At 45.6% G+C, this 27,109-nt stretch overlaps 2 protein-coding genes across 2 annotated transcripts; both read left to right on the forward strand.

Annotated features, from left to right (window-relative positions):
- Nucleotides 1–832: 832 nt before the first annotated feature.
- RRS1 (ribosome biogenesis regulator 1 homolog) lies at nucleotides 833–2,199 on the forward strand. The gene has a single exon (XM_035319381.1). It carries the CDS (start codon nucleotides 848–850, stop codon nucleotides 1,952–1,954), a length of 1,107 nt encoding a protein of 368 aa, XP_035175272.1. The 5' UTR covers nucleotides 833–847; the 3' UTR covers nucleotides 1,955–2,199.
- Nucleotides 2,200–4,013: 1,814 nt separating this feature from the next.
- ADHFE1 (alcohol dehydrogenase iron containing 1) lies at nucleotides 4,014–25,394 on the forward strand. Its single transcript, XM_035318860.1, has 15 exons — nucleotides 4,014–4,131; nucleotides 4,372–4,409; nucleotides 6,664–6,707; nucleotides 6,877–6,930; nucleotides 9,065–9,219; nucleotides 9,376–9,572; nucleotides 9,931–10,008; nucleotides 11,117–11,222; nucleotides 12,431–12,583; nucleotides 15,115–15,213; nucleotides 16,175–16,253; nucleotides 16,406–16,502; nucleotides 19,504–19,661; nucleotides 23,270–23,398; nucleotides 23,990–25,394. Exons 1-14 carry the CDS (start codon nucleotides 4,076–4,078, stop codon nucleotides 23,351–23,353), a joined length of 1,398 nt encoding a protein of 465 aa, XP_035174751.1. The 5' UTR covers nucleotides 4,014–4,075; the 3' UTR covers nucleotides 23,354–23,398; nucleotides 23,990–25,394.
- The last annotated feature ends 1,715 nt before the right edge of the window (nucleotides 25,395–27,109 follow it).

A 27,109-nucleotide genomic window follows, 5' to 3' on the forward strand; every position in this document is an offset into this window, starting at 1 on the left:
TGAGGCCCCGTCTGCTCGCCCTGGGCACCATGCACATGGCAGTGGCCATGGCCCTACATGGTTCAGACAGCAGGCGAGCACGCTTTGGCTTCACCCCCTCAGTGCCATCCCCTTCCAGCACTGCTGCCTCAGCCCTGTGCATGTTCTACAGGTACCATAAAGGAGGCGGGGGTTGGTCTATTCTCCCACGTGCCTGGTGACAGGATGAGGGGGAATGGGCTAAAGTTGTGCCAGGGGAGGTTTAGGTTGGATATTAGGAAGAACTTCTTTACTGAAAGGGTTGTTAGTCACTGGAATAGGCTGCCCAGGGAGGTGGTGGAGTCACCATCCCTGGAGGTCTTTAAAAGGTGTTTAGATGTAGAGCTTAGTGATATGGTTTAGTGGAAGATTTGTTAGCGTTAGGTCAGAGGTTGGACTCGGTGATCTTGGAGGTCTCTTCCCACCTAGACTATTCTGTGATCCTGTGATTCTGTGATGGTGGGCGAGGGGTTTGGGAGGAGGAGTGGGGGACAGCTTGCTGGGGATTTCACAGGCCTCAGTGGGAAGCCTGCATGCCTGAGGTGTTCACTGAAGGAGCCCAACGCCATTCCTGTGTGGCGGTGATTAAACAACGGTAAATAACGGGCACAAGCCGTGCAGGCGCCCTGCAAGGAGTAACACCCCCCCCCCCCCCCAGCGAGGCCAAGGCCAGCCGCGCAGACTACACTTCCCAGCATGCCCCGCTCCCCCAGCCCTCCCAGCCTACAGGCCTACAACGCTCAGGACTACAACTCCCGGCAGGCAGCGGGGCGGGGCACTTCCGTCGCGCTGCCGTATAGCGGCTTCTCTTCCGTTTCCAGGGCACAAAATGGCGGCGGCGGTGCGCGTGGAGGAGCTGCTGGCGGCGGCGGCGGCGGGGGAGCGGGAGGCGCCGTCGGAGGAGCCGCCGCAGCCCCGGGGCGTATCAGTAGAGAAGGATCTGGAGCTGGAGTTCGACCTGGGCAACCTGCTGGCGATCGACCCCAACCCTCCGCCGGCGGCGGGGCTGCGCGGGGCTGGGCAGCGGCGGGAGGCGGTGCTGCGGGCGCTGGCTCGGGACAACGCGCAGCTGCTGGTGGCGCAGCTCTGGGCGCTGCCGGCCGAGCGGGCCGGCGGGGCGGCGGGGCCGCTAGTGGCCCGCCTGCCCAAGCCCTCGTACCCCCTGCCCCGCGAGAAGCCGCCGCCGAAGCCGCGGCCGCCGACCCGCTGGGAGCAGTTCGCCCGCCTCAAGGGCATCCGGCGGCGCAAGCGGAGCTCACTGGTGTGGGACGAGCAGGCCAAGGAGTGGCGGAGGCGCTGGGGGTACCGGCGGGCGGGCGGGGACCCGGCCCGCTCCTGGCTGGTGGAGGTGCCGGCGGGTGCCGACCCGGAGGAGGACCAGTTCGCCAAGAAGCGGCAGGAGAAGAGAGAGCGGGTGGCCCGCAACGAGTTCAACCGCCTGCGCAACCTGGCCCGCGCTCACCATGCTGCCACCACCGTCCCTGCCCCTCCGCTGCACCCCACCGGCCACCAGAGCCGCGAGGAGCTGGGCCTGGCCGCCCGTGTCGCTCGTGTTTCCACAGCTTCGCTCGGCCGCTTCCAGCCCCGGCTGCCCAAGGAGCCGGTGGAGCTGCCCCCGCGAGGCCGTGGCGGCAAGAAGCGGCACTTCGAGCCGGTGCTGGGCGACCTGGCAGCCGAGCGCAGGCGGCAGCTGGAGCTGCTGCGGACCATGAACAGCAAGAAGCCGGCCCTCGACATCACCCGTGCTGTCAACAAGCAGCTCCGCGAGGAGGACGCAGAGGCGGCCTCCGCCAAGGGAAAGAAAAAGGGGCAGCGTGGGAAGCGCGGCCGCCGGCAGCAGCAGCGGCCTGGCCGTGGTGGCAAGAAGAGCGGGGCCCGGCGGCAGCAGCGCCCTGCAGGTGGCAGTGCTGTAGGAGGCAAGAGGAAGAAGGCTTGAGGCACTGCAGGACTCTGTGTCACAGGCTGGGGGTGCCTGCTGAGGGGCACGAAGAGACTGCTGGTGCCAGCTGCCTGCCGTGTGCTGCTTCCATACCGCATTGTCAATAAACATGCTCCGCTTTTTCTAAAATGGCCTGCGTTTGGCTCTCAGGTGGCGGTTGAGGAGGGTGGTGTGCCCCATCCAAGGGGAGCTCATGGGGTACCTAAGTGCGCCCTGGGCTGGGGGCTTTGGGGGTGGCCAGGTACCAGCTTCATGGCTGGTCTGGCAGCGTGAGCAAGTTCCCTGCCTGAGCGAGTCCTCAACTAGCTAGGGTGGGGGGCAGGTCCAGCGGCAGGGCTGTAACCCACATTGTGGTTGAGGAATAGTACGTGTAGATAGGTCCAGTTAAAAGACAAAGCCCTCTGCTCTCGGTAAGTGGCCTAGCGGAAGCTCTTGCTCTGTAAGGGAACTGCTACTCAACTTATATTCAGGCTCAATTACAAGAGGAACATGAAAACTTACTGGAAGACTCATTGTGGAGCCAAAGAAGCTGCAGAGATTTCATAGAGTGCCTTTATTAAACAAAAAAAGTCAAAGCTTTTGAACAGTAGGCTAAAACCTTATAAACTCATACTTGTATTAGCTTTAATAGTAATTGATCATCTTATAGAAATATTTTTTCTTTGGTTTCTCTAGTTTTTTTCTTTATTTTTTTCTTCATTTTACCAAACAGATCAGATACTAGAAATTATCTAGGACTTCTGTTTCTCTTGAACTTCATAGTGTCTCCCATACATTTGAACAAAAATAAATAAATTTTTCTGCACCAATATGTGGCTTAGCTCCAAGAAAGAAGACATTTTATGGAGCCCTTCCGGGCATGAGTAAACTTGTAAGTTGTTAATAACACCATTTTGCTGCAGGGTTTTTGAAAAAGCTAGATAATTAGCAATTATTTTCTCGTTCTGTAGAAGTTCAGTAAGATGGCAACTTGAGCATGACCAAAAAAAGTAAGGCTCAATGTGTAAAGACTACTGAGGAGGACAGAAGGGGTTAAGTGCTGGAGCTGGAGGAATTTGAGTGGGATTAATGGATCAAGTACTGTGCTGAATCTATCAACTTTGCAAAGGGTGCATTCTCCACCTCCCATGCAGCCTGTAGCGCACATGTACGTAACCCACAGAAATCAGGTGTTCAGCAAAAGTAGCTAGGCACAGCAGTGCAGAAACACTTGGAAGTGGCAGGAAATGTTCCAGCTCTCCAGTTTTCCTGGCATTTCCACAGGATGCCTCGTACCCACTCAACTAGATGGCACTGTTTTCTCTCCGCCCCCTGACTTCCCATTAAGTATTTCACGCTGCTGTGTTAGCGGTGAATTTTCTAAAGCTAAGGATTTCTTCATTAAAATTCTGGAGTCTGAATTTTCACAAGTGATTATGTGCTCCAAACAGAGATGTAGACAGCTGCCTGGGTGCTCTCGCTTTCTGAAACTCCAACATGGCTACAGATGTAAAAACTTGGAGAGGGTGCTGGTTTTTAAGCAGTTAGCACTGACTGCATGGGCACCAACTTCACCTCACCTGTGCAGGATGCTGGGTTTGCCTGGGTTTGGAAGGGCTGTGCTAACATCAGCCGCTTGCAGCATGCACCTTTACTGGCTCGGCGTCCTCCATGTAATTTTTAAGTCCCTTTCATCTGCTGATGCTCTTAAGTTATCAGTTGAGTATTGCGGTTACGCACCAGATGTTCAGGAGCGTTCATCGAGGGAGCTGAATTACGACAGTGTGAAGCCTGTATTTTTGTTAAAATATACAGTCCTTGAGGCAATTTTGTTTTCTGCTGTAGGAACTGGCACAAGAGCTGTGTCACCCCTGGTTATCTCGTGTTTCTGGCGCATGCAGCCCGAAGCTGTGTCACGCAGGTTCATAATTTCTATGCAAGTACCTCACATAATTTTCACCTACGGGAAACAAAAACTACCCAAAATGGTGTTTCTGCGCCCGTTCAGCACCCATTTCAGCCGACAGACGTCATTTTTAAGTGCTCTGGGATGAGCAGACCTCCCCCCCGCCCCAGGCCCCGCGGCTGGAGCAGGGGAGGGCCAGGCCCGGCCCCCATCCCCGGGCAGGCCCCGCAGCCATGGCGGCCGGGCGGGAGCGGGCCGTCCGCCTCCTGCGGCAGCTCCAGCGGGCCGCGTGAGTCGGGGACGGGCCCCGACGGGGCCTCCCCGCCCGGCCCGGCCTCCCCCCGGTCTCCCCCGCCTGTACCCGGCCGCCGGCGGAGCCCCCTCGCCCCCCGAGGCTCGGTCCCGCCGCGGCCGCACGGTGGCGGCCTCCGCCCGCGGGTTCTGAGGGAGCGGGCGGGAGGCTCCCGGGTAGGGAAACTTCGGAGTTCGTCCTTTTAAACCTGACTTTTGTCTCTTCTCTTTTATCTAGATGTCGGTGCCCGAGTCACTGCCACACATATTCCCGAGGTAAGGCTTAATTCGTGTCTCTGGCATAGTTAAGGGCAGCGTGTGACAGGCAGCAAACAGTGCAAAGCATAAGGTAAGCAGCCTGTTATTTTGCAACTCTAAGTACATAAAACACAATAATAAAGGTATAATAATAAAGATTTTTGTTGGAGAGATTCTGTCTCCCCATCAGCTACAGCTAGCACATCCTGGCCTTCCTCCCCTCACCAATGGGTGGTTTCTGCTGGTCCTGCCGTCACCCAAGCCATCTCCACATCTGCATCTGTGGGGAAAAACATGAATCTGTTACACTACCAAAGAAACAGAAGTGCTGTGAATAAAAAAGGAGCCGTGCACAAAGGCATATGTTATCCTGGGGAGTGGAATCTCCTCAGGGTTTTTGTGCAGTCAGCCCAGAGGATGTAACTTGTTTTGGTCAGGGTTTGGGAGCGAGCAGGAGGAGCTCTGCGGGTGACAGGTGCCCTTGGAGGAGCTCCTGGTTGCTATGGCTGTAGGGCGTCCAGCAGAATAGTTTACAGATGCTCTTAACCTTTTAATATGTCCCAAATGTTTCACTCTTAATGCTGCAAAGGTACCTAAAAGATACAATAGGGATAGTTTCTATAAAAGTTGGTAGTTGGAGCCATAATTTTAATAATGAGTAGTTCTGAGTGGCTTAGTTTCATCTGCTTTACTGAAGACACTTTTTAAAGAATTATCATTGCCATCTTAGCTGTGGAAAAACTAATCTATGTTCAGGTTTTTATTTTGCTCAAGACCGTCATACAGCACAACAATAGCACAGCTGAGAAACTGAATCTCATTTTTCTGGTTGTCTGCTTGATGACCTCCTCAGTCAATTCAAACTAAGACCCTATGACTAGAAATCTTAATTAAGAATACCCTCTAAGTTTTAGGCAGAAATTGATCATATAAAGTAGCAAGATGATATTAGGTCTGTAAATAATGGCAATTGGCTTAACAGTGACTAGCAGAAAAAAAAATCATTCATTGTGTTTCTTGACAGTGTTGTAGTAAATAATGCAGTTTTTGAACTCAGTAAAATTCTTCCTGTAAGTTAATTTTGGCTCAAGAAAATAACAGCAGGGCACCTATTATTTCATCAGAAAGCAAGAGGGTAAATCGCTTGGACATGTTTTTAGCCTGTCAAATTAATGACTGAGGGTACAGCAGACTCAGACTCCAGCAGAGGTCAAACATGTACAGCCTGGCAAGAGATGGCAATGAAAGAGCTGATAGCAGCTGGCCTGGGCTTGAATAGAAAGCACATAAAGGATTTTAATACATCTATCTGTTACTGTCGTGGGTCAGTGCTTCAGTGCACCCCAGAGTGTCTGTAAGACTCATTATCATGGCTTCACTCATTGGATCTGAATCCAAATCACATTTTTTCAATTAATATAACAGACAGAAGGCATGACTTCAGCAGGAAGAGCAGAACTCCTCATCTGATCCTTCCTTGGAGAAGAATGGGCTGTTCCAGTTGATGCTGTTTGTTTCATTTTGTGGCAAAATCAGGATATGCAAGAATTAGAGATCTGTGAAAATTCATGCAAGAATGACATGGCAAAGAGAAGATATGACTGAAGTACTATCCTTACAAATATTTTCTTCTACTAAAGTTGATAGCATCACCAGTTCTTGTTAAAGCCCTATTTGTTGTTAGCAATGCAGTTTCGTAATTTCCAAGCAAGCAGTTCGGATTCACCTGCAAGTTCCAAGTTCAGGACTAGTCAGAAGTAAAAAGCAGCATAAGCACCTGCCAGAATTATTTTTACATGTACAAAAGGTGTTTGCAATCCTGATACATAGAGAATATCTCTTGTTTTTGTCATAAAAGTTGTTCTGAAGGTTATCATGTAGCCTCTACACATGTATAACAACTCCCAAATGATACGGAGTATCCTGCATGCTCTGCAGATACTCCTTTCTATGTATTTATTGTATATACGTAAATATTTTTATACATTGTAATGCAAATTTCCTGTTAACCTACTCAGTTTTTATAGTAAAGAATTATTGAAGGAAGGAAAAACATCCTTTCTTGCTGAATCATATGAATCAAAATAAGTATTTAGGTCATTTAATCTCCCAAACAACTAAGGACAAAATGGTTAAGTGTTACCCAGACAAGCCAAGATGACCTGTGCAAATGTATTAGTGATTTTAAAAGCAAAGAAATCTGTCATCTGTAATATTGAGAGAATGAAGTCACTTTTTCTTCCCTAATTTTACTGTTTAATTTTTATTCCAGTTCCTGAACATGCCACCCTGGGAAATACAGACTATGCATTTGAGGTAGATTTAATAATAAAGTATATTTGATTTTTAAAGTAATATATTATTTCAAACACAGCATTTAACAAGTGTGCTAACATTAGTAAATATTTAATTTTCACTTTGGCTGTTTGGGACTTGATGCCATTTCTTCATTTATTTCCAGAAAAATGTGTTCTTTATTTTGCAGATGGCCGTTTCAAACATCCGCTACGGAGAAGGAGTTACTAAAGAGATCGGCATGGTAAGCTTCTGTAATGTAAATCCCTCACTGGTGACAACTTATTTTCTAAAGGACTGCTGGTGCTATCGATCCATGTAAGATAGGAAAGCTTATATATAGTGTGTCTGAAGCTCTGCTGCTTTGCTGTCTGTCTAGTCATACACAGCAGCATGAAAAGGTTGGAAAATACTGTTGGGAAAAGAACAGAAGCATGTAACATCAGCGTTGCTGTGGTGTAAGTGACCGCCTGACATGTAGCACTGGATAATTAGATCATTGATGATTTGCCATGATTACGCAGCAATATTTGACAGGGAATTGAATTCAAAAAAATGTGAATCACAGTGACTCAACAGGATTTCTTCAGTATCATGTCTCTTCCAGTGCTAATTAAAACGAATCAAAAACTTTCCATTAAATCAGATGGATATTAGTTGAGCTCAGAGTTTGCACTGTGAAGGCGTGGAATTTGTGTTTCTGCAGTGTGGGGTGATTCATCTGAGTACATTGCTCTAGTTTGCCTTTATCTTTATTTCTGATTTTTTTTTGTTGCTGCTCACCATTTATGTAGTTAATAGTTCTCTTTATTTGCATATGTGTTAAGCAGATTCATGGTCAGATAGTAAATGAAAAGTTAGACAGAACTTCTACCTTTAAACAATACTGAGATTATTTAAATTACACCTTTCATGTAGCTATTGCAACAATTAATTTAGCAAAGGTTAGGATGTAATAATATTGTCTTCTTTTTGCCACCTTATTTTAAATATTTTTCCTTTTTTTTTTTTTCAATGACAAATTAATGTTCAGTGCTACATTTTCTAGCTATTAGTGCTGTGCTTTGCAGGCAGCTAGGGGAGACCTAATATGGAAAGGCCTTTCTATGTCACAGGAATTGTGTAGGGAAAAAATAGCCCCCAAAATGTTTTACATTTTAATGCAGTCTTAGGCAGTTCCACGTGGTTTTCACTTGACATCCTTATTGTTAGTTTTGTGCTTGTGGTGGTTTCACCCTGCTGGGCAGCTCCACCACAACTGTGTTCTTACTCCCCCTCCTCGAAGGAAGAAGGGAGAAAATACAATGGAAAGGGCTCAAGGGCTGAAGAACAGGGAGATCACTCAACAATTACTATCATGGGCAAAACAGACTCAGTGTAGGGAGATTAATTAAATTTATTGCCTCTTACTTACTAACAGACTAGAGCAGTGAGAAACTAAAAGCAAATTAAAACACCTTCCTCCCATCCACCCCCTTCCACCTCCTCCCCCCGAGGGGCGCAGGGGAACAGGGAATGGGGGCTACGGTCAGTCCCTGATGCTTCGTGCTCCGTACCACAGGGTCCATCCCCCAGGAGCAAACTGCTCCAGCACGGGTCCCCCACGGGCAGCAGCTCCCCCCAGACCCCCTGCTCCTGCTTGGGCTCCTCTCCACGGGCTGCAGCTCCGGCCCGGGGCCTGCTCCTGCGGGGGCTCTCCATGGGCCGCAGCCTCCTCCAGGCCACATCCACCTGCTCCACCGGGGGCTCCTCCACGGGCTGCAGCGTGGAGATCTGCTCCGTGTGGGACCCATGGGCTGCAGGGGGACAGCCTGCTCCACCAGGGGCCTCTGCACAGCCCGCAGGGGAACTGCTGCTGCCTGCCTGGAGCACCTCCTGCCCTCCTGCTGCACTGACCTGGGGGGCTGCAGGGCTGCTTCTCAGCCCTCTCTCGCAGCTGCTTTTGCAGCTTCCTTAACTCTGCTCTCCCAGAGGCCCACCCAGCATCACTCCCTGGCTCGGCTCTGGCCAGCAGCAGGTCCCTTTGGAGTCAGCTGGAGCTGGCTCTGATCTGACATGGGGCAGCTGCTGGGCTGTGCTCCCAGAGGCCACCCCTGCTGCCCTCCTGCTACCAAAACCTCGCCAGGTAAACCCAGTACACTTCTATAATCAGACTTCAGCTATAGAAGTTTGACAGCTTTATAATGTACGTTATCGTCTGCACCCTGTAAGTATGTGTGAACCCTCATTTTTCTTTAGCTGATACTGTTTCAAAAGTCTTATGGTAAGAAACTATTTTTAGGGGGTTTTATTAAATAATTCACCTGATTTGGATTAGAATTTAAATAGAATTTAAAGCGTATGATTTTACACCAGTTGTTTGTTATTTCTTAATGTAGGACCTGAAGAATCTGGGTGCTAAAAGAGTTTGTCTGATGACAGATAAAAACCTCTCCCAGCTCCCTCCTGTAAATGCAGTATTGAATTCCTTGGCAAAATATGGTATAAACTTTGAGATGTATGATGAAGTCCGGGTGGAGCCGACAGACCAAAGGTACTACTTCTGACAGCACATTTCTCAAAGCGGCATGCAGGCTCTATGGCTGTATAAACACCTCTTTGCCTGTGACCTATACACTAGTCTTAATAGTAATTTCTCTATGTGCTGTTTTTTTCCTGAGTGACTGAAAAGCTTTTCCTGTTTTCCAAGTTTCCTGGATGCCATTGAATTTGCTAAAAAGGGAGAGTTTGATGCCTACGTTGCTGTGGGAGGCGGGTCTGTAATAGACACCTGTAAAGCTGCCAACCTGTACGCGTCCAGCCCCACGTCAGACTTCTTGGATTATGTCAACGCTCCCATTGGGAAAGGGAACCCTGTCACTGTGCCCCTTAAGCCACACATTGCAGGTAAAGCAGCAGAGGTGTATGGGGGGAGTGAGGGGCAGAGGCAGAAGAATCAGAGTTTACCGTGACCTTGTCACCTTCCTTTTGGGCTTACTTTTCCTCTAGTTGTATTTGGCAGCAAGTTTGCTGTTTACTTCACAGATTTTGTCATTAGTTTGTCTTTTCTAGCTGAGTTGGACTCCTTTTACTGAGAAAAACAATCAAAGGGGCTGTTTCTTTTGACCTGTTGGCTTTGGGTCAGGGATACTTCCAAGATTTCCCAGATCCTGTATTTCTGGTGGCATTATTATTGTGTTTTTCTGTATTCTGTGTCGTTATCTACTACTTAGTATTTGTTATTATCCCCATTCTTCTTTTTAAGTTCCTACAACAGCTGGAACTGGAAGTGAAACCACTGGTGTTGCCATATTTGACTTCAAAGAACTAAAAGTAAAAACTGGTGAGACTTTTTGTCTGCTATTCAAGATTTATTTTTTTTTCCCGATGTCTTCATTATTTTCCTGCCTTTAAAAAGGAATACTGCATGCCACTGCAGATGTCAATGCATTTGATTCAACTGCCACAGACAAATTTGAAGAGCTTAAAGGTTTCCTCCTCAAATTAAATTTATAGCATATTAGCATAATGAAATGCCTATGTAATATAGTGGATTATAGTTTGAAGGCAAAACAGGAAACTAAGATCTTTCAAGTCCTTAAATGGCAGAAAATGTTAATGGCAAAGGAAATTTCTACTTACATTCAGGGTCAACCAACTGTTCCTTATTTCCTCTGTATTTTTCTTTCTGTTTTTAAGAATTATGTTTCTTTGTTGTGTAATTGCAACCAAATGTTCCTTTTCCTGACTTCTGAAACCTCAGGCCTGAGATGCTGTGCAAGTGAGGGGCACTGTCTTCCTCTGACCTTTTCATCCCTGGACAATAAGGATTACAGCTAAAATGTCATCTTAAGCTTCATAGCTATTTTGAGGTTTTACTTCAAATTGTGTGGATTTTATATGCTATGCAGTCTAGGGTAGTTGTGACTGTAGCTCAGAGTTTTGTAGTCTCTATAATCGGTCTGTCTGTATCTCTCCCTCTCTCTCTCTGTCTCTCTCTCTCAAGGCTACATCTGTGCCACCTTAACCACATATGAAGGCACAGTGATTATAGATGCTGAAGACAGCAGTTAGCAAGAGTAATTTGTTGTGGAAACAAACCGGTCTTGTCCTCCGATTCACAGAGATGTCTGCAGGAGATGCAGATTTAAGAATAGTGTTGCAAATGCCATTCAGCACAGACATTTTGAAAGGCAGGCTGTTTAGGGAGAGTGACAACCAGAGGGAGAACTTTATCTGATGTAATTCACTCCAGGCAACAGTCTCAAATCAAAAAATTCTGTTACATCAGTAAGACTTCGATTCGTAGATACTCTCCCTTCTCTCCCTTTGCTTTTCTCTTGATATTTTCAAATCATTTGCCTTCCTTTCCTAATGAACATTAAGCTTTCGCTGTCCAATTTTGTTGCAAAAAAATAAAAATAAACTCAGCTTCTTCCCATATTTTGCAGGCATTGCTTCCAGAGCCATTAAGCCAACACTCGGCATCATTGATCCTTTACACACGCTGTCTATGCCAGAGCGAATAGTGGCCAACAGTGGCTTTGATGTGCTTTGGTGAGTTTTCTGTGTAGGCTACCGCTTCATTTTATTATCGTTTGTGTATTTTTACTATGGTGACTGTAGAAAAAATATATTTTAGGAGTAGAAAATGATGATCTTTTCTCCTCCTCTCCTGTTCTTGTTAAGGTGATCTCTGTTCTACGCTCCTCTCACTTAATTGCACTGCCTACCTCAGAAAGCATGGGCAAAAATCACTCGTTTTCAGACATTTTAATGTTCTTGCAGAACTGGAGAAACCGTTCGCTTCCAAAATGGTTGCTGTCAGGGAAGAGAGTCCGGGTGTCCTTTTTTTAAGAGATCAAGTAGATGATTAATCACAACTGTGACAGCATTTATCACATTTGTCAGGCATGGCAGGGAACAGAGGACAAGGATTTTCTAATAAAAGCCATGATGTGTCAAACAAACCTTTTGAAGACCTGTGGGCTGCTGACAGGTTTTAGCCCAAATACGACCATCTTTGGTACCTCTCTTGTAATGTGCTTTTCACTTGGCACAAAATTATCTTCAGCTTTAACCTACAGCTTTTAACCGCACAAAATGCATGGAAGGTTCTCTTCTGAGGGCCAGAGCTTGCTTTGCTTCTGGGTGCTGTGTGTGTCAGAGTAGTAGATTCATAATGAAACTGTGCAGTTTCTCAAGCTTGGTGAATTATTCTGAAACACAATGTTTGTAATGGAATTTAGGCATTTGTTTATAAATGAAAATAGTTTATAGACAAACATCAAAGTGTAGCACTGTAGGCAGTGCTCCTGCTCTATGTAGCCAGATCTATGAGTATCTGGGAGATAAGATTGTTGGTACTTCCACTTAGCTTTAATATCCTACCTGTGATTTTTGAAAGGTCAATACTTTTTAAAAGAAAGGTGTCTTACTGTGCATATTCTGCTAGAGCCTCTTAAGGTTCCTGTCCTACAGAGAAGAAATGCACCCACTGCAGATGCACAGTGCTCTTCACTGAAAGTCATTGCAGACCAAGATGCCAGTTCATCTTTTTTTTTTTTTCATTTGGACTGTGTGTTTGTTGGAGAACTAAGCACTCTGGAGGTGTCTGCCCAGTATTCTCCCAGTTGCCTATGAGATTGTTTCTCTTTTTGGCTAAACACCAGGAGTAAATAAGGAGAACCTTTATATTAGAGGATAGCAGAGCAGCAAATTGCAGCTCTCCCACTTTAATAATTCATTTTTAATCTCTCTTTTAGCCATGCTCTTGAGTCATACACCGCTCTTCCTTACAAGATGCGCAGTCCCTGCCCTTCCAATCCAATCAACAGGCCAGCTTACCAAGGCAGCAACCCCATCAGCGACATCTGGGCTCTTCATGCTCTGCGCATTGTGGCTAAATATTTGAAAAGGTAATAACTCTTACAACCACCCCCCCCCCCCCCCCAAAAAAAAAAAAAATGTTCAGTCTTCAGTGCCCCCCAAAAAATTAGAACCTGAATGTTAGGTTGAAGAAATGCATTAAGCCTTCATTTTCTACCCTGAATTTCTCTTGAATAGAACAAAATGTTTATCAAATAAAATTGAAAGTAGGATTAGGATTACCAGGTTGTCTTGTAGAGGTAGCTTTTAATGCCTCTGTGGACCTACTTTAGAAGTCCTCAGTTAAAAGAATTTCAAGCTGATCGCTTAATATGGGAGCAGCATTCATATATTTTTGAAGAATTGTCTTTCTTTCACAGTATAAGAGAAATATGCAACAAACTGAATGAAATACTGCTGGTGTCATTTCTGTGACTTTCATTGCAAACAAATATGCAAATAGATCCATCAAGAAGATGACCACAATCATTTAAAAATGTGTGAAATTATCCTTTTGCTGAAAACTAGTTAATACTTAGAAGACCTTCAATTTAGATTAAGTTTTGGCTTAACTGGGAGTTGGCTTCAATCCTTACCAGTTACATTTTTGTCTGTATACAGGTTTTGTATACCATGTGCATTTATGTTAAAGATCGATATATTACAGAATCACAGAATCACAGAATTTCTAGGTTGGAAGAGACCTCAAGATCATCGAGTCCAACCTCTAACCTAACACTAACAGTCCCCACTAAACCATATCCCTAAGCTCTACATCTAAACGTCTTTTGAAGACTTCCAGGGATGGTGACTCCACCACCTCCCTGGGCAGCCTGTTCCAATGCCTCACAACCCTTTCAGTAAAGAAGCTCTTCCTAACATCTGACCTAAAACTCCCCTGGCGCAACTTTAGCCCATTCCCCCTCGTCCTGTCACCAGGCACATGGGAGAACAGGCCAACCCCCACCTCTCTACAGCCTCCTTTAAGGTATCTGTAGAGAGCGATAAGGTCGCCCCTGAGCCTCCTCTTCTCCAGGCTGAACAAGCCCAGCTCCCTCAGCCGCTCCTCATAGGACTTGTTCTCCAGGCCCCTCACCAGCTTCGTATTCCTTCTTTGGACCCGCTCAAGCACCTCGATGTCCTTCTTGTAGCGAGGGGCCCAAAACTGAACACAGTACTCGAGGTACGGCCTCACCAGAGCCGAGTACAGGGGGACGATCACCTCCCTAGCCCTGCTGGTCACACTATTTCTGATACAAGCCAGGATGCCGTTGGCCTTCTTGGCCACCTGAGCACACTGCTGGCTCATATTCAGCCGACTGTCCACTATCACTCCCAGGTCCTTCTCCGCCTGGCAGCTCTCCAACCACTCATCTCCCAGCCTGTAGCTCTGCCTGGGATTATTACGCCCCAGGTGCAGGACCCGGCACTTGGCCTTGTTAAACTTCATGCAGTTGACCCCAGCCCATCGGTGCAGCCTATCCAGATCCTCCTGCAGAGCCTTCCTACCCTCGAGCAGATCGACACTCGCACCTAACTTGGTGTCATCTGCAAACTTACTGAGGGTGCACTCAATGCCCTCGTCCAGATCATTGATGAAGATGTTAAAGAGGACCGGCCCCAGCACCGAGCCCTGGGGGACGCCACTAGTGACCGGCCTCCAACTGGATTTGACTCCATTCACCACAACTCTTTGGGCCCGGCTATCCAGCCAGTTTCTAACCCAACGAAGCGTGCGCCAGTCCAAGCCAAGAGCAGCCAGTTTCTTGAGGAGAATGCTGTGGGAGACGGTGTCAAAAGCCTTGCTGAAGTCAAGGTAGACCACATCCACAGCCTTTCCCTCGTCCACCCAGCGTGACACTTTGTCATAGAAGGAGATCAGGTTTGTCAAGCAGGACCTGCCTTCCATAAACCCATGCTGACTGGGCCTGATCGCCTGCTTGCCCTTCAAGTGCCGCATGATGACTCCCAAGAGGATCTGCTCCATGAGCTTCCCTGGTACTGAGGTCAAACTGACAGGCCTGTAGTTCCCCGGGTCAGCCCTCCGGCCCTTATTTTTATATTTATATTTATATTTATATTACTTTGTTAAAGACTTTTTACAGCACCTAGGCAGTCAAAGTAGTTTTTTTGTTGTTCTGTGGAATGTATTCCTGAGACTTTTTCTCCATATTGTCAAACTACATAAGCAGCCTGACGTGATGGTGGGGTTCAGACCAGGTTTTTCATGAATCTCGATGTGTGCTGGAGTGATCTAGGATCTCTTCATGAGGTTGCCAAAGCTCATTAGTAGAATTAGTAGGGACACCTCCCACCAGACCAGGTTGCCCAAATCCCCATCCAGCCTGGCCTTGAACACTTCCAGAGATGGGGCATCCACAGCTTCTCTGGGCAGCCTGTGCCAGTGCCTCACCACCCTCTGAGTGATGAATTTCCTCCTAACCTCTGATCTAAACCTCCTCTCTTTTAGTTTAAAGTCATTCCCCATTGTCCTATCATTATCTGCCCAAGTAAAAAGTTGCTCTCCTTTCTCCCTTCTCCATCGTGAATTTGCTGGTACCATTGTCTCCGTGGTGTGCAGAGCCATCAGAAACCCTGAAGACCGTGAAGCACGAGCCAACATGCACCTAGCAAGTGCTTTTGCTGGTATTGGCTTTGGCAACGCTGGTGTTCATCTCTGGTGAGTACAGGAAAATGTTAATCCCTTCTGAGGTCAGCTTCTAGCCCAGTGCTTGTTTTGGATTGTCAAAAATAATACTGCTTCCTTTCCTGGGTATCAGGCAGTGTAGCCTGACCTGCGTGGCCCCTTATCACAGGGAGGATCATATGTTGAGAAATTAATAGGCACTTGGCATTTACACGTATGAAGATTGTGTATTCTGGCTTGGGATAATCAAATCCCATGAAAATTCAAAAACGTGTCCTTCTCTACCTTCCTTGACCATAAAAGTAAAAACCATAATCAGAAAAAGAAGCATCAAGGGCAGTTAAAATGTTGAACTGCATGCCAGCTGCTCTGCAGTCAGACAGCACTGAGGTAATCTTGTGCCATTCCTGAAGCAAGGCAATTGGCAGTGAGTTTGCTTGTGGGGCTGGCATTCAGCAAGTTGGAATGAGCTGTAATTAATATTATAATCCAATCTATCTTCATAGGGGTGAAAATCTCAGAGAAGCAAAGCTGAAGCCTGCATTATGTGGGAAAGTTATTAGCAGTCATTCTCTTCAGAGACCTTCCTTTCGTTTCTTTTGTTTGAGCAAATCCACTCTTTAATTATACTTTAAAATTACTGTTTATTTTTCTCATGCAGCGTGATCAGGTGGGAATGCAGATTGTTATTTTTGGCGTGTTTGCATTACTTGAGTATCTGAGCATCTTTCAGTCCCGTCAGTAGAGTATGTAACTTCACACTCTCAAAGTAAGGAGCTGCTTACCCTTGCTGTTTTCACAGCTAGGTCACTAATGCACAGAGAATGAGGCTTGCCTGTCCCCAGCATCCATGCTGTATCTGTACCTAAGTACTTTTTGTGTTTCTGTATCCAAGGGACTTGCATAGAGAAGGCTGACCACACGGGACTGAACATACATTTTCCAAATACCAGGCGAGTTGCCCTAACCACTTTCTCTTTACTCTCTGTTCCAGCCATGGAATGTCCTACCCTATTTCTGGTTTGGTGAAAACTTACAAACCAAAGGATTATAATGTGGATCACTCTTTAGTGGTAAAACTTGGTTTATCTTTGTTTCCCTATCATGCACTTCAGTTCTCTGCTATCTCACATTGCTGAGCATTAAAGCACATTGAAGTTACAAGTAGATGTGCTGTTAATGTGGTTTTTGTTTGTTTGTTTTTCTGTTTTTTTTTTTTTTTCAGCCACATGGCCTTTCTGTGGTGCTGACGTCCCCAGCAGTGTTTGCTTTCACAGCACAGGTACATCCTGAGCGGCACTTGGAAGCTGCAGAGATTCTAGGTAGGAATCTCAATGAATATTGCTCATGTATACTGAATTTGTTCCACAGTGTCTTTTGGGGAGGGGAAGAAATGTGTGGAAGCAATCGTAGTTGTTGCAGAGGTTTTATAGCGTAAAAAGTCACGAGAGCGTAACTGTGATTAAAATCTCTTGGTGCTTTGTGGAGTGAAGTTACTTTAAAGCAGATACCATAAAATAAACCAATGCTCAGTTGCATCTGTTTGCTTAAAGAAAGCCTTTTGCCTAACAAATCCCCTGCTGTTGCAATGAATTAGGGCAGAGTGATGTTCTGGATCGCTCCTGCTCCTTTTCCGAGGCAAACAATTACCGTGGCTTTCCGTCCTTCTAGTGTAGGCGTAAGATAAGTAGGTTAGATTATCTGTAGGTGGTGGAATTTCTCAGTGGCTGATACCAAGGGAAAGTGTAGAGTAGCTATTCTGTGGACACATCGGCGATGGCTCAGAAGCAGCCTTTTCTGCTCCTTACCAGAATAAAAGTAAATGCTGCAAGCTGGCAACACATTTTAAGATTACCATTTCATACAGTGGCTTGTAAATCTGTGCAGCCCTTTGCTGGAGGATGTCCTGGAGATAGGATAGGTCTTTACTGCACCCCCAGCACAGCTATGTATAGCAAACTAGTTCTCAGTGACGTAGTCCCGGAGCTGTTAGCAGTCTAGCTGTGACAACATGGCTCTCCTGTGGGCTCATTTATTTACATCTAAGGCCAGCTTTTCTGCCTGCTCTCGATTCTGTGTTGTAGCTACACTGCTGCTAATACCCATGCTCTCTGTCTTGAGGAGTGAGCAATCACAGTCACGTGCACAGCAGCGTAGACAGCAGAGAGAAAGTGGGTAGAGCAACTCTCCTGGTATTTGGAAAATTTGTACTCAATCCCTTGTATGGTCAGCCTTCTGCCTGCAAGTCACAGCAGTCCAGTCGTGTGTATGGCTTCCCTGTGTATGTAGTCTGAAAGCGCTGTGCTTCTCAGCAAAGACTCCTATATAGACAGTAAAAAAATCACAGTTGTATTGCAGAGGATGTAAAACAACGTACTCAGGAAAAACAGACTGGGGGAGCGTTCAGATTATTTTGTTATTTTTGGTTATGAGATTTGTTCAGCCTTCCTCCTGCAGTCCTGCCTGTGGTCAGAAACAGAACACAACCTAGCTGCAGAGATAGACTAAGCTACAAAATGTCTGTGTTCCTGCAGCAGTACCGTACAACTCACATGAAGTAGGCTGTTGTCAGATAACTGGCCTGCATAGTGTATCGGAGAGTTTGATCTCTGGCTCCCTGATTTTAAAACTAGTTGTTGAAAAGTAGTTCCTTTAGGTTTTGTGGTTTGAACAGCTGCCATAAATCCTGCTTCTAAAAGCTCCATTAATATTCTCAATAGAAATTTAAGCTCTGTTAGCGTCTGCCTTGCTGTAAAGTGTCCCTGCTGAAAAGATGTCACATGGAAATGAACTTATTAACTCCCACCTGGGGTGTTTACTCTTGATTCGAGTCTGGAATCCAACTGACTACAGTGGCTGATTTAAATCTGTCATGTTGCCAGATGCAGTGACTGAGGAGCTATTTTATAATGTGGAGAAGATTACTAAATAGTTATGTTGTGTGTATGTACAGCTGTGAATTTGGGTACAGCCAGAAGAAGCTTAATACCTCCTCGGGTGGATTCTTTAACAGTTAAATAGGTGTGTGTGTGGCCAGAAATGTTTGGAGTGCAATCAGTGACTAATGTGTCCTTTAGGCTGAGCAAAAAGAAAGGAACAGAACCTTTTTTTGTCCTTCGTCCCCCACTCCCTTTCCCCTTCCACTTCACTATCTGAAGATACCGGATCACCTTTATGTCCCAGTTACTCCTCTACAGTTAAACTCAGGTAGCATGCCATAATCCCTGTAGTATTAGTCTGCATACAGTACTCTGTCGTGTTATTTATCAGTTGCTGCCTGACAGCCTCTACCCCAGCACTGCCCCTCTTACAACCCAAATATCCGAGCTCCTCAAATGAGTTTGTTGGTCTCCGGTTCGCTTAGTCACCCGTGCATGATACGCTGAACCGCAGGAGGATCACAGAAAATATTTCTCCCATAGCTATGCTGCGCTCTTACTCATCTCTCAGTATGGTTCTTGGGCCCAGCATAGTTCTGGTGTAACATCATCGAGGTTATGCAGAGAACAGATTTGGCTCAGCTTGCTTTGAAGAGAAAGCACAGGGAGGAAGCTCCATCTTCTATATGACGTGCAGGGTTTTTTTTTATTATTTTTTAATAAAGTCTTGGCAATTTATTGAAGAAGGGGGAGCAAACTATTCAGTAAGGAATATTGATAATCTTTCATTTTATACTGAAGCTTCCATTGCTGTTCAGTGGATGTTTCAAAGATAGCAATTCCTCCTCTTCAGTTCTGCGTTATCCTACACAAGCAAGCACATACCCAAACAGCATTAGCTGTAGGATTTATTTAACCCACTAAACCACTGCCCTGCCAGCTCCTGTCTTTCTCAGCCTCTGCACTCTAGTCCTCTCTTTGAACGTGTAATTAAACAAAGTAGAAGATTATTTGGTCGCTGGTTTCTGTGTCCTCTAGATGTCAGCAAACTCAAGGCCTTAAAATAAAGGTAGCATCTGGCACGCTGTCCATAAAAAATAAATAACACTGACGTTCATGTGTTAGCTTCTTTCCTCCCAGCAGCTAGTCAGACTGAAGAGCGCTTCTCCCTGTAAGCACAGAGGGAAAGGAAGTTAACTCCATGTGGCAGTTAGTATTTCTGGCAGTGGTTACCTGCTTCTCCTGGCCTTCTTTTATTTCACCTTTTACAAATTGCCCCAACTGTAAAATGAAGACTGATTCCTCTTTTTCAATCATGTTGTTTTTAGGGCAGTGACTGTTAGGTATGGATATGTATTCAGCTGATATTATGATTAAATTAAGTCCAGAACAGGCTTCCTCCTCTCTCTCCACCCTACAGTCAAGGCATTATGTCTTATTTTAGGAGCTGACATCCGCACTGCCAGAATCAAAGATGCGGGGTTTATTTTGGCAGACACGCTCCGGAAATTCCTGTTTGATCTGAATGTTGATGATGGCTTAGCTGCAATTGGTTATTCTAAAGCAGACATCCCTGCCTTAGTCAAAGGCACTCTGCCTCAGGTAAGACAGAAAGTAAAAGTTTTTCTCGTCAAATAAAATAGCAGATTTTTTTCAAAACAGAAGGGTTTCTTTTCAAGCAAATGCTTTTTATAGTCCTACATGAAAACACAATGGAGAAAATAAGGTATAGTCAACTACTCTTCTCACTGCACGGTTTAAGCTTTTATGTTTAGGGAGATGGTGTGCACGCTGCAGTCTGTTCTTTGCATGGGTCCAGAAAGAATGGCTAGGTTGGGGGCATTTTTTTAAGCTTCAAGTTTTTAAAGAAGGGGGTGGTTTTCCTAGAGCTTGGTAGAATAAACTGTTTTCTCTTAAATATCTCTGTTAGCTGTATGTGCAGGATGGGTTAAAGAGAAAGCCTTAATACCAAGCACTACTTGGTAAGAATGGTGAAGCTGACTTTGCAATAAACTTTTCCATACTGAGAAGACACACTTTTTTTTTTTTTTTTCACAGATGGCTTTTTTGTTCCATTGACCCCCATCAGAATTTGAAATAAGGTCCCCTGGGATGGTGTAGTTTAAACTTGTAATACCCTTTATTGTTTCAGTGCTCACAAAGACACTGCAAAAAGCAACACACCACACCAAAAGCAAAATCCGGTGTCTTCCTTGTAAAAAGACAGCTCAATTCATGTGCTATGGACTGCTCTGTCTATTCAGGATTTATTTCCACCAAATAGCAAGGGAAATAAACAATATGGTGAAGATGAAATTTTTGCAGGCTGAAAGGTTAATCACTTTTTACAGCAGTATCTCTTATCATGTCCAGTTCTCATGGATAAATCTCAGAGCAACTTACAATAGAAGGCAAATGATAATATTCCTATTTTACACCTGAGAAAATGAGACCTGAAGATGCAGCTACTTGGGATCAAGTGGCAAAGCTGGGAGGAAGTAGTGTCGGAGTATGCATCAAAAAGGTTACGCATATAAATTGTTATGGGACATTTTGGAGGTTTGTTTTCCTAGAATGTTTTATTTAAAACATTTATTCTGGGGCAGCACAAGCACAACATCTCACTGAAGGCATGTTTTGTGTAGCTAAGAGGGGGAATTTTCTTTAGCTAGACATGGAAGGTTTTATTTGTTGGGGTTCTTTTGTTAGCTTATCTCAAATTGACTTTTAATTAATTTACTGCCATCTCACTGCATTGGTGATTAATTGTACTGTGTAAAATGAGGTGACTTGGTAGTTTCTCAAACCTCGTTTTGTATATTTGTACCATACTGGGAATGTATTAGTATTCCTTAACAGTCCATTGCCTACAGAGGTAGTCCATACAGGTCAGTCTTCGATATATTTATTTTCTTTTCATCTTTCAGTAAGTTTTCTTCAGAACACAGCAGCCACCCATTCATGCTGGCAAGGCAGCGTGCTGCAGGCTGATGCTGCTAGTGCAATAAATCAGCAAGGTGTACTTCACGCTGCAGGGTTGGAGCTGTGCTGGGACAAACCTTCGTACCTGAAGTTAAAATAGGATTTTGTTTTTCGTTTTAAATGCGTCTGTTGGAATTGATCCTATTCACAACAGAGTGGTGAGTCTAGCAAAGATCACGTCCCAAGGCCAAAATCGTGGCTGGCCCTGCATGGGTTTCAGGGGGGTGATGAGGAAGGCTGAAAGTGAGCGATGGCAGCAGGCCGGTTCTCCAGCCCACCCACCCCCTGCAAACATACCAGAGGCAGTCACGGTGTGGCTGAACCACCGATGAGCACAAAGTTGCTCATTCTTGGCATCACACCGGACTTTACTGAGTCAGCCCAGAGGAGCCAGGGCCTTGCTGTCTGGGCATCAGCACGTAACAGAAGGCTTGTGTGGGGGCAGCGCTGGTGCCTCTGTGTTGAGCTGCCATGTGGAGGGAGCATCCTGCTGCTGTCGCTGGAAAATGCTGTGGTCAGTCAGGGTGATGATTGTCCCGGCACCCCGTGGGACTTTACAGGTAACACAGGGTTGCAAAACTGCAGTTTGGCCCAAAGCATCTTAGTTCAAGCCTGATGAATTATTTACTGGGTATTTGAGCTCTGAGTTACCATGTTTTGTGTATTGGGAGTCTGAAAAAAACCAACGCTCTTTTTTGCCCTGGTGCTGTTTGAATTCTCCATTTGCTTTCAAAACTGCACAGAAGAATCTGAGCCATTTCTTCGGCTGGATCCATGTACGGCCGTGCAGATCAGAGATGAGGAAAGGTTTCATTCAATCGTTGCAGCTGTACCTGCAAAGTTCCTATTGCACATACAGTTGTCTGCACAAAGCTGCGCTTTCAGACTCATCGCAGGCCGTGCTAATCGTGCTGATTATGACCTGTGAATATCTCTGCGGTGACTTCCTCTCCATGCTCGCCTGATACCCACAGATGAACTCACAGCGTGGTGCTCTCGCTTTGTGGCCGCATCCGGCTGCTCGGCAAATCACAGCCCTGTGGGCACAGGGGGAAGCGGAGCAGCTGTGGCAGCAGCGGTGTGAGCTCTGCCTTTTGCTTTTGCTGCGCCTCCTCCAGATGCTGGGGGCTGGAGGCATTCCCTCCCTGGCATCCGACCCGGTGTGCGAGGCGAGCCCCGTAGCAAATGACGTCAGCTGTCTCACAGGTGGAAAAAGGGGAAAAACAAATCTGGGCGTTTACAGGGACAGCCTCTTCCACCAGGGAGATGTGGAAACAGGTTGTAGTGGGAGAAGCTGTCTTGCCAAAGTAGCAGCAGATAACACTTAGAGACTGCTTTGCCGAGGCACAATGCGTTCCTGGTGTGGGCATCTTTCTTAGCAGGTGTTTGTTAACCTCCCCAGTGCTTCAGTAAGTGGTAAATTCATCGATTGTTGCGAGCATGAAGTTACTGATCGTAACCACTACATGTGCATTATGTTAGGCCAAGCGGAGTCATGTCGCATTTCTGCAGTAACTGAACCCCTGCACAAACGCAGCTCCGCACCCTGAGCAGCGTGGGGGCTTTTTGCAGTTGCAATCCCTGCCTCTGTAGCTATTTCTGTCAGACAGAACGGTGAGGCGTACAGCTGAGTTTCATTTCAGTCAGTGGGGCTTACGCATCTGAAAACTCTGGTGAATCACAGGCCAGAGTAAAACCAAGCCTAATTATTTTCTATTCCTACTCCAAGGTGTCCAGCTATACATCAAGCAGCTGCACTAACCACCTTCCTTTGGCCTGTCTCTTCTCTGGAGCCTGAGCTGCAGTCACTGTTTATTCTTCCCGGCCTTTGAGAGATCTGTATTTTGAAAATCTCACTGCCTAAAAATTAAGCTTCTGGTTCCAATGCTGGCAAATGAATTTAAAAGGGACTGTATTCCCAGAATGCTACCCCCAGCGTACCTACATCTGTGGCTGGCAAGACCCATGTTTGAAGTACCCGACTTTGCAACCAAACTGCTCTTTAATCTTCCTTCTGTGTGTTTAATTATAAGCTGTTTTAGCTGGTATATTACTGAAAGTACAGTACAGCTGATGATGCTTCAGCCTTAATTACTTGATTGCTTATTTGCAAAACCTTGTTGTTCTCTGTGAAGGACATCAGCACGTAGTTGAGCTGCACAGTTAGCTGCTCTTTGATTCAGTTTATTGGCAACCTTCTCTAATCTAGTTTTTCTTTGATCTTGCAGGAGAGAGTGACTAAACTGTCACCACGTCCCCAAACAGAGGAAGACTTATCTGCCCTCTTTGAGGCTTCCATGAAGCTTTATTAGCTTAAACATTTTGCTCAGAAAAGCGTGCCCTCTTGTAACACAAAGGTAATTTCTTACAGAGAGGGGGGTTTCATTTGTTTAGCGAATGGAAGAACTTGGGTGTCCTCCACTGCTGTTCCACTGTGCACCGCCAAAAGACCAAGTAATTCATCGGTAACTAACAGTACTTTGAAGTGAAGACTTGATTGCGCTTTTCCTTGCTCAGTAGCCAGTAGTATTACTTGCATAAAAGCTGAATCAGACATCTAGCTTTACTGAAGGCCTGCTGGTGCTTTAGAGATGGTCAGAAGTGAAAATTGCTTTTTCCAGGGCATTTTACAAAACGTGCTTTTTATTTAAATCGTTTATAATTTTGTTAAGAAGTCATGCTATGTAAGAAATAACTGGGGGCATTTTTAATTAGGGAATGGGAGTTCCCTTGTGGAAAATGTCAATCTGCTGTATTGTATTCTGTATTCTCATCTTCTTACCCTCTTGCTTGACCAAGAAGGCTATTGAAGAGAGGTAGTTTGTTGTTGTTTGATTAAAAAAACAAAACAAAAGAAACCATGTTTGGACAAGGCTTTCTGAGATTTTGCTTTAGGTTAAATTTTTGAAATGTTTTTTCCAATACTTGTCTTTCCTTTCAAGATATATATATATATGAAGTATTCATAGGAGGAGCAAACCAGAGTAAAGCATGGTTGCACACTCAACAGGAACCACGTAAAAAGCAAGACATCATCCATCATGGTCATTTTGTCTCCGTGGAGAAAACCACTCCCTTTTCCTGCTGTGTTCTGTGGAAAGAAGCTATCAACTCTATGTGTGAATCGATCACTTCTGCTGAACTCCTGCAGGTGCTGTCGCTCAGAGCCCAGCCACCAGCCTAACGAAGTGGCAGCACGCTGTGGTTCGGTACGAAAACGTGGTGGTGTAGCATATGGCTGCACAGTGCCCCGCTGGGAGGGCTGGTTAGACGTGGGAATGAGTGTGCACGTTCAGAGCAGTTAACCAGCTGGTTGACTGTCAACTGAGAAAGGGAAGTGGGAAAGGGAGAAATGAAACTAAAATTTTAATACTATTTTTCTTTTTTTTAAAAAAAGTTCACACGGTTGCATGTGCAGTTCATTTAAATCAGATTGTGCTTCATGTTGGACCCTTTCAGCACCAGATTCATGCAGTGAGCACCCTTCTGTGTGTAATATTTTGCTCTGTTTCATCTTCTCGCTCCTACCTTTCTCCAGACTGTGGTAGCAATCCTGAAGAGAGATTTTTTTTTTTTCTAGGAGCCTAATTCATGGCAGCAGCGCTGCGTTTGGAAAGTTCTGGGGAACTGAGCAGCACATGGGTTTCATTACTGCACCAGAGCACTTTGATGGGCTGCTTAGGAATGTAGGATATTTTACTCCAGCACACTTTAAATTTGCTGTTTTTGCTGCTGTGGCAGTTACTAACAGGCTGAGTTTTCAACCTCACACTAAACTTCATATACTCGGGTAACCCCAAGTATAACTCTTGCTAATTTCTAAACTCAGCCTTACAACCTGTTCTGATGTAACAGGTTTTCTCCATGTTTTGTGGATGAGACAAAGGCTCTGATACTACACCTAACCCAGCACAAGCACCTGGTACCGTAAGAAGGGGACATTTCTTTTCCTGGCAGTTTTCTGAGCAAAATCAAAGGAGTTCAAGCCACCCTGCAGAGCTGTCTTTCAAATAATGATGGTTTGACAAGGAGTCATGTCCTGGCTCCTGTCCTGTTCTGAGCATTGGTAGTCTCATTCACAACTGAATAAGGGTTTGTGTGTGTGTGTTATCTAACTAAACTATCATGTACTGAGAAATCTAGTTGATCCAATATACCTGCATTTTTGAATATGTGTATTTTCTGTACGTGAACTTGGTGTTTGAGGGGAGGGATGGGGGTGATATTGTGGTGGTTGGGCATGTCTGAGCGACTTGTTCCTGCTCTGTTACTGAAGGCCTCCGTGACGCAGCTGTTACCACCTTGAGATGATACTGGAATCCAAATAATAAATAGTATTGTGCTTGTCATAAACACAGGCTTGTTTGGAAGTCTTTGACAGCAGCATTTAACTCTGTCATGTTAACTTCAATCTTTTAAAGTAAATATGAACCAAAACCATTCAGAGAAAATAATCTTTTGTTATCTTCTCAGTGCATAGTGACTTTTCCAGCCAAGTTGTTTGGTGCACCCAGCAGTAGGCAAGGCCATTGCATTGGGGGTAACAACTGAGATGAATGTTAAAGTTTCCAAAATAAATGCGCCCCAACTGCTGCACTGCACTTCTCTGAGCCTTGAAGAAGCTTTCTGTACACCTTACTCTGCATAGTCACATAGTCAATACACAGTTTTAAGAACTACAATCCTTGTATGGCATACTTGTTAGCACTAGGGTGTGATTGATTTCCTCCCCTTCCTTGAGGAGTCAGTCATACTTTCTGCCTTATAACTACATAAAGGGATTTGTCAGTCTTTACATGAAGAACAAATGCCAAGTTTATCTAGACCATGGTTTTTTAACAGGTTTTGAGGAAGCGTAAATTGGGGCTATTCAGTCATGACAGAAGAATGGTTTGAGGAGACTCCAGGGACTCCTTTTTATTAAAGTAGGAGTAGTCACGTTCATGCTAGCTAACTGCTCAGATTCTTGCTGTAGACATCAACCTGCCACCTCTATGCCGTAGTCCCAGATTTTCAGAGCTCTGTGCAGGCATTCACAGACTGAGCCCTGACCCAGTCAGTTACTCAGTCGGTCCATCTGCTGGATACGGCTGGCTTCAGGGAGCCAGTGTAGTGCTGGTGAAGACAGTTTAACAGCAGGTACAGCTTTACCTGGACTACAAAATGGAAAACCAAAGTACTCGGAGCTCACAGGGTGGCTGCTTGGCACCAGTAGAAATGGGGGCAGCTCATACAGCAGTTTGTCCAGCCCCTCTTTTCCCTTGCCTCTTTCCATTTCAGTGCTGATATCCCACCAGTTGAAGCAAAAGGAAAACGAGGCAAAAGATACATAACCTATATCTTGGAAAACTCCCACAGTCATCCTGTGTGAATAAAGGTGGAAGAAATTGCAGGTAGGTTAGTGTGTGCTTGCTCATTCCTGACTGCATCGTGTTCTCTTCAAGGCAACGTGCCAAGGCTGTCATCTTCTGTCTCGTGGTTGGCTTTCCATCCCCCTGAGGCCTGAAAAATGGATGAGGAAGAGCGTTAGTTAAAAGACACGCAGCAAAGCTATCTCTAGGCACTTTCCATAAGCCCCAAGTAAATCTGCTTAAGCACTGCAGTGCTCCAGGACATGTGCAGCATGTCTTGGGCTTCAGCATCTGCGGCCTAATAAATCCGTCCCTGCACTGAGTATGTCTGTGGAGAAGGGACAAGAGCAACTTAATGCAACATAGCAAAACCTCAAAGTACAGTCTGCATTTTGCCTCAGACCATCCCTGTGTACTTCCCAAACAAAAGGGAAGTTAATTTAAATTCAAAATAGTTGTTAAACACCAGCTAGTGAATGCAGAAAGTAATGCGATCGTTTTTCTCATCTCTCCAAGAGCTGTTGCTCACGTGGCAGTACAAAGACCTGCTCCTAGTAGTCCTGCCTCAGAACCTGCTTCCATTTTTGACTCATCACCAGGCTGCTTGCAGAAGAAGAGGCTGCTCTTTGAATGGTAACACAGTGGGACTGTCAGGGAATGAATTTGCAGAGCATCTCAGCTCTTGGCATGCACAGTTTTTCTGTAGGCAGTTAGTTA

The sequence above is a fragment of the Oxyura jamaicensis genome, chromosome 2 (genome assembly GCF_011077185.1).
Source record: "Oxyura jamaicensis isolate SHBP4307 breed ruddy duck chromosome 2, BPBGC_Ojam_1.0, whole genome shotgun sequence".
NCBI classification, from domain to species: Eukaryota; Metazoa; Chordata; class Aves; order Anseriformes; family Anatidae; genus Oxyura; species Oxyura jamaicensis.